Source organism: Triticum dicoccoides, chromosome 4B, assembly GCF_002162155.2.
Source record: "Triticum dicoccoides isolate Atlit2015 ecotype Zavitan chromosome 4B, WEW_v2.0, whole genome shotgun sequence".
In the NCBI taxonomy this organism is placed as follows: domain Eukaryota; kingdom Viridiplantae; phylum Streptophyta; class Magnoliopsida; order Poales; family Poaceae; genus Triticum; species Triticum dicoccoides.
This window is the reverse complement of record NC_041387.1, coordinates 24,176,759-24,183,996: the sequence shown is the minus strand read 5'-3', so window position 1 is coordinate 24,183,996 and position 7,238 is coordinate 24,176,759. Positions and strand designations below refer to the sequence as shown.

At 43.8% G+C, this 7,238-nt stretch overlaps 1 protein-coding gene across 1 annotated transcript; it reads left to right on the top strand.

Moving 5' to 3' along the window:
- Nucleotides 1-4,432: 4,432 nt before the first annotated feature.
- On the top strand, nucleotides 4,433-6,734 carry LOC119292447 (indole-3-acetate beta-glucosyltransferase-like). Its single transcript, XM_037571286.1, has 3 exons — nucleotides 4,433-5,059; nucleotides 5,697-6,345; nucleotides 6,478-6,734. The coding sequence occupies exons 1-3, from the start codon at nucleotides 4,433-4,435 to the stop codon at nucleotides 6,588-6,590; spliced, it is 1,389 nt and encodes a 462-aa protein (XP_037427183.1). The 3' UTR covers nucleotides 6,591-6,734.
- Nucleotides 6,735-7,238: the final 504 nt, after the last annotated feature.

Sequence of the window (7,238 nt, the reverse complement as noted above, 5' to 3'; positions counted from 1 at the left end):
AGTGTGACACTTGTAGCAACTTGCGAAGGTGGAAGTGACATTTGCAAAGAGTGCTCCTTAACTAGTGATTTCGACAATATCGTGTTAGTTTTTTAGATGTAACTCTATTTATACCCATAACAATTAATTACAGGTACATTGGTTTGGACCTAAAATCCAAAAAAGTACAAAGTAACTCATATGACTAAAAATTACAATGAAATCTCTTAAAAACACATTCTTCGCGGTATCAATCTTTACTCAAAGAAATACTCCAAAATCTTCGGTAAAGAGGCTGGAATTAGAATGGAGCAATGATGTTGTCACTCTTTTGCCTAAACATTGTCAATAATGATTTTGAAAGCGCCTTGAGTCGTCCATCCAAAAAGATGGAAAGCCTTGATCAATGAACGTATTTGGCCCGGGAATGATCCTCTAGAAGTGCAGGACGTCGAATCATTATATTTTCACCATGGTGTCGATGAATGATTTCACCTCCACAAAAAATCAGATTAAGAAAAAAAAGATTGATACAACATGAGAAAGCGGAAGATTACGTGAGCATTTATGCTCACATCTTGTCCACCCCAGTAAGTGAACCTTTTGTATCATTTTGCTTATATTTTGTTGTTCGTTCTATAAATGACTTTGAGTTGTTTTTCAAAGCTTGCCATAGCAGCTCAAACCTCCGATCGGGAAATGCGAGTTCTAACCGGTTCTAACCCCAATTCCAAACAAATTGATTGGACCGAGGTTCGCTAAACTCCCCAGATTCAAAAATCGGATCTGCGAGGACAAAAAACTCTCTAACGTCATGACAATATCTTGTTAGTGCGAGTACTCCTTTCGTCCCGTTGAAGGATTTCCATCCACCTATATGGCCCATTTTCGCCGTTTTTTTCCTTAGCTGGATGTCAATTGGGTTCGGTATGTTTTCTCGCTAGGTTGGCTTCGCCTTGGTTTCTATTTCTTTCTTTCTTCGATTTCTTCTGTTTTTCTTTACGCGTTTTCCGTTTTTCTGTTTTCAACGTTTTTCTTCACTTTTTCATGGTTCTTGCCAATTTTTTTGTTTCTTCAAGGTTTTTATTTTTCTTATTTTTGTCAGTTTTCCTTGCTTTTTTCTTGATTTTCATTGGTTTTTTCTTTCATGTCTTTTTTTGTTTCTTTCTCGGTTATCTTTGGTTTTTTGCTTGTTTCTTATTTTTATTTGGTTTTCAGCATACATTCAACATTTTTTGTATACATTAGAGAAAATTTTGTATACACTCACCCTGTGCGTTCGGTTTATTCGGTTTACATGGTTCAGTTTATACGGTTTTTCGGTTTGTACGGTATTAATACTTTGGTAAATACGGTATAAAATTAAAATACGGTTTGGTTTCGGTATATACCAAATTATTTCGGTATGGTTTCGGTATATACCATAAAAACCAAAGTTGACGCGAATTTGAAAATGACGTAATAATATTTTGCAAATTTATGACTCAAAACACATACTATTTTACACAAATAGTATATGACTATATATATAAGTATATATGCATGCATTAATTAATCTATTGATGGTTATGGACGTGCTTAGCATTTTAAAAAGATAAAAATGACTATGTTACAAGAAAATTTTACATGCTCATTAGTGAACTGGACTCATGTACAAGAAAATGACAACTTGTATGGTTGTTCATCTCAAGAAATATAAATTTATTTTTACTTCGATTTATTCGGTTAACCGTTCGGTTTTTGGTATATACCATAAAAACCAAAGTTCAAATCGGTATGAAAAGTTCATACCATACCGAAACCAGAAACCATAAAAACCATAAAATCGGCTCGGTTCGGTTTTGAAATGCACAGAGTGAGTATACACATTTAATATTTTGAAATACATGATTAGTAGATTTTTGGTGTATATCTAATACATGATTAACATTTTTGGGTACATGGTCAATAATTTTTACAGATTTTAAATTATTTCAACTGTTTGATTAACAATTTTCAAATACAAGATTGACATTTTTTAAATACATGGTCAACATATTTTCTATACACATTTAACATTTTAAATGCTTAACATTTTTCAGTACGTGGTCAACATTTTTTCTACACACCTTTCACATTTTTAAAATGCTTGATTAATATTTTTAAATACATGGTCAACATTTTTCTATACACATTTAACATTTTTCAAATCTTGATTAACATTTATAAAATACTTGTTTAACAATAAAATTCAAATGCTTGACTAATATTTTTTAAATACATGATCAATATTTTCCGTCCACATTGTCTTTTTTTGTATACATGAGAAAACTTTTATCACTACAAATTTTTTAAAATTTAAATGGTTGGTTAACATTTTTCCAAATGGTTTTATGTAAATTGTTTTCCATAATAACTCTATCTAGAATATTTGGAATTTTTTGTATACATGAGATCAAGGGCAAGGATATGGTAGATGATGGTGGCCGTGAGGGTGGAGTACTGGAGTTGATAAGAATCAGTTGGTCGCTTCTCTTGAGCATGCAAGCCTTCCATGTCGGGATATGTCCAGCCACTTGAATAGTACTACCAGATTCTCAAAAAAAGAAAAAACTTGAATAGTACTACCTCCGTCTCATAATATAAGATGTTATTACAAACAATGTATTCTATAGAGGAAGCAATATTTATCTGTATACCTGTCTAGCCTTGACTTATTGTATGGAGCACGGGCCGATTAATTTCATCCGCATCCCGTGGCATTCTTTCCAAGTGTTGATGTTTTTATCCAATAAAATCTATGAAAATGTTATCTAGCGAACATCATTCATGGGGATGGTTCCAGCGAACATCCTTTCTACCGTTGCACAAATCTCGGTGCAAGGCCGCTGCCAGCCTGCCACGTAGATCTTCTGGAGTTGTTCGTTGTTATCCTCTCTCTGGCGAACTACCTTGTTAAACTCTCCCAAAAAAAAGACCAAAGATGTGGGTTGGGCCGAACTTGATATCACGTCCACCCGCGTCGGTCGTAGGTGCGCGTACCACTTAGACTATAGAACGGTTTGTGCGCACTTGCGACAAACCTGCTATACGTATATGTTGCTATTTTGTTCGAAAATTGTTTTTTCATTTGAAATTTTGAATAAAAAATCACAAAATCCCGAATTTTCTTCTTTGCTATACGATAAAATGTCCCTATTTTGTTTTATTTTGCCATGTGTTTTTTACAAATCCCAAAATTTGCCATGTTTATGTAGGTAACATGGCATTTTTTTAATTAATAACATGGCCTTTTTATTATTTAGAGGATGGCAATCTTAATATGAAGAGGATGGCGGTTTATCACTGAGAGGATTTTTTTCAATGGTATGCTATTTTTATTGAGAGGATGATAGTTTTATCATAGAGAGAATGGCATTTTTATTATTACTGGCATGCCATTTTCTGTAATTAAACCTAGTAGTTTTAGTGTATGTAGCATGACAGTTTTACTTAGGTAGTGTGGCGTTGTTATTATTGTTGGCATGAGATTTTTATTATAAAGAAGATGACATTTTTATTAATAAGAGGTTGGCAGTTTTATTATTAAGAGCATGCCAATTAAATAATAAGGATTGCATTTTAATCAATAAGAGGAGACAATTTTATTACTAAGAGCATGGCATTTTAATAATTAATAGGATGGCAAATTTATTTTCAGTGGCACGGCATTTTTTATGAACTTTTACACAGCAGACCAAAATAAAGTTAAGTTTTACAGCATGGTATTTTTGTTTTTTTGTCCATAGCAAAAACAAATATTCACTGTTTATACAGCATGATAATTTCAATTTGTTTCAGATCATGGCATTTTAATAAAAACAATATTCATGGTATTTAAAAGAAAATGAAGATATCTATGGGCCAATCGGGGTCGCCCTGGACCCCCACCACAGCGAACAATCGGGAAAGGATGAAACGTTCGCTCGATCAACCTTCATCGTTCGACGGCATCCTCCTCCTATTGGGGTCCAAAATCTAAGCGCTCGAACTTTGTCCAAAATCTAAGTGTTATCAGTACAACTTTGTTTCCGGGAGAAGAGGGTTCGTCTCCAGGACAGGAGTCAGAAAAAACCCAGCAATCTGACGAACATATGGTCATCTTGCTAATACAAATCGACAAAGGTACCCAAGATCACAAGTGAATGAAACCGAAACGTGCTGATTTGCACATATTTCCCACGTTTTCCATAAGCGGAATGGCATAAATCCGATCCATGCATGGATAAACTCTTTGTCAATACATGCCTTGTGTTTTCTACTAAAAAAGAAGGGAGTTATTGGAATTAATGGTGCCAGAAACAGAGCAATAAACCTCCTCCATTTTTCACCATATGCATGTTACCCGTCGCATGTTATATAATCGGGTGATCTGATCTGATCCGCGGTAACATTGTCAATCTAGCATTAGCAAGCAAGCAACCAAGAACCAACCATGTCCAAGCCCAATGTCCTGCTCGTGCCCTACCCGTGCCAAAGCCACATAAACCCCATGCTGCAGTTCGCCAAGAGGCTGGCGTCCAAGGGCGTGCCCGCCACCCTCGTCGTCACCCGCTTCATCGCCAGAACTGTCCGGTTCGACGCCGGCCCGGTGCGTGTCGACTCCATCTCCGATGGCCACGATGAGGGCGGCCTCCCGTCGGCGGCAAGCGTCGACGAGTATGTGGAGAGGCTGGAGTCCAGCGGGTCGGCGTCCCTGGCCACGCTCATCGAGGAAGGCCACTTCACGCACGTGGTGTACGACTCGTTCATGCACTGGGTGGCGCGCACGGCGCGGGGGCTGGGTCTGCCGGCCGCCCCCTTCTCCACCCAGTCGTGCGCGGCGAGCGCTGTGTACTACTACGTCAACTCTGGGCTGCTGGACGCGCCGCCGCCGGGAGACGCGGGGGCCAGGAGCCGGCCGTTCGCCGGGCTGCCGGGGCTGGAGAGGTGGGAGTTCCCGTCGTTCGTGTTCCACGACGGGCCGTACCCGGCGCTCACCGCGCCCGCGCTCGCCCAGTTCGCTGATCGGGACGTGGGGGACTGGGTTCTCCTCAACTCGTTTGATGAGCTGGAGCACGAGGTAAGAATAAGATCGATCAACTTTTTTTTCTTTCTTTCAAAAAAAAGTGCTGATGTTTTTATCCATTATACTAGTACGTACTCCCTTCGTTCGGAATTACTTGTCGCAGAAATATATGTACCTAGACGTATTTTAGTTCTAGATACATCCATTTCCGAGACAAGTAATTCCGAATGGAGGGAGTACTTAGTAGACATTCATTGGTTGCATGTTTAAGTCTCTTTAGAAAAAATATGATCAACTTGATCCATGCATGAGAATGAACTTTCGACATGTGAGATCACTCCGCATTTCTGCCATTCTGTGCATCTTAGCCCCACCCATATTAAGTTGAGCCACCTGAAGTTTGTTGGAAGTGCAAAATCTTCCTGGTTTAGAAAAATTTCGAACGAATTTAGAAAGTTCTCCAGGTTCCTTCCTTTTTTAATCTTGGGTTTTTTCTTTTTGACATTAATTTTTTTTTAAAAAAATTAGGGGTGAGGCTGAACTTTATTACTATTAATCAAAGACCATAAACGGGGTGTACTTTTGAGATGATGGGTCTTAGACATCGTTGATGGGCTTACAATGGGTCATATGAGTTGGGCCTACATGCAGATCGAAAAGATAGATGCCTTGACTTTCTTTTTGTTCTCAGGTCCTGGATGGGCTGAAGCGCCATTTCAAGGCCCGAGCCATCGGGCCGTGCGTTCCTCTGCCGGCCGCCGATGATTCCGGGGACGTCGACCGCTTCACCTACGGCGCCAACCTGCTCGATCCGGAGGACACCTGCATCAAGTGGCTGGACGCCAAGCCTCCCCGCTCCGTGGCCTACGTCTCCTTCGGCAGCAACGCGTCCATCGGCGCCGCCCAGATGGAGGAGCTGGCCCGCGGCCTCCTCGCCGCCGGCAAGCCGTTCCTGTGGGTCGTCAGGGCCGGCGAGGAGGCGCAGCTCCCGCGCCACCTCCTGGACGCGGCGACGGCGTCGGGCGACGCGCTCGTCGTGCGCTGGAGCCCGCAGCTGGACGTCCTGGCGCACCGCGCCGTGGGCTGCTTCGTCACGCACTGCGGCTGGAACTCCACGCTGGAGGCGCTCGGCTTCGGTGTGCCGATGGCGGCGCTGCCACTGTGGACCGACCAGCCGATCAACGCTCGCCTCATCGAGGAGGCGTGGGGCGCCGGCGTGCGCGCGCGACGCAGCGACGCGTCCGCGGGCGTGTTCCCGCGCGGCGAGATCGAGCAGTGCGTGCGCGCCGTCATGGAAGACGAGGACGGCAGGGCGTCTTCCACCCGCGCGGCGGCACGGCGTCTGAGAGACGCGGCGCAGGGGGTGCTCGCCCCGGGCGGCGCCTCCGACAAGAAACTGGGGGATTTCTTGGAGTTCGCGTGCGCCGTCATGGACGATGGCGCCACCGGGTCCGAACCTTCCCCGCGCGAAGCGGCACGTCGGTGGAGCGAGGCTGCACGCGCCGCGGTCGCCCCCGGCGGCAGCTCCGACCAGAACCTGGAGGAGTTCGTGGACTATCTGCGGGCTAGCGCCGGGCAGAAGTGAAGAAAGTCTCGTTGTATCTGGCTGGCATGCATGGTCTCGTCTCGTCGATCTGCATATATTACTTCGTCGTGGTGTGGTTTCGCTGGAGCTTTTGCATGGAGTCCTTGCTTGCTTCTCGGCTTGATAGGCTTTTGTGCTGAGGTTATCTATCTAGGGTTGTGGCTTTTGAGCAGCTATCTTCTTGTTCTTCTAGTGCCGCGGCTCGAGTGAATAGCATAAAACTACCATTTTTCATGTTAGGGTTTTAAAAGACGACCACTTTTTTGTTTATAACCGATACCTATCACTTTTCTCGTCGGTTGTCTCAAAAAACCCAAATTGCCAGTTGCTAGCATTTAAACCGTTTTCTGGCAGCCCGGGCCCGCCTGTCAGGCCATGTCAGCGTCGCGGTTGATGGCTAGGCCGTTACTCCGACCGGTGCGGTCGGACCGCACCCGCTCGCTGCCCTTTCTCTCTCTGTCGGCAGCAGCTCTCTCTCGCTCCTCCTTTCCCCTGTGCTCTCTATCTCTCCCGACGATGGCGGCGGCGAAGAAGAAGGACGAGGCGAGCCTTTGGGCCTTGGGGCGACATCTGGTGGCGAGGGTGGTGCTCACTCCGAGGTGAACAAGTGGCTAGGCAGCACAAGTTTCCCGACCCAGCGCTCGACTG

Coding starts and splice junctions, on each gene's coding strand:
- LOC119292447 (XM_037571286.1), top strand. CDS start 4,433: ATGTCCAAGCCCAATGTCCTGCTCGTGCCCTACCCGTGCCAAAGCCAC. Junction 5,060..5,696: donor TTGATGAGCTGGAGCACGAG/GTAAGAATAAGA, acceptor TTTTGTTCTCAG/GTCCTGGATGGGCTGAAGCG. Junction 6,346..6,477: donor CACCCGCGCGGCGGCACGGC/GTCTGAGAGACG, acceptor CCCCGCGCGAAG/CGGCACGTCGGTGGAGCGAG.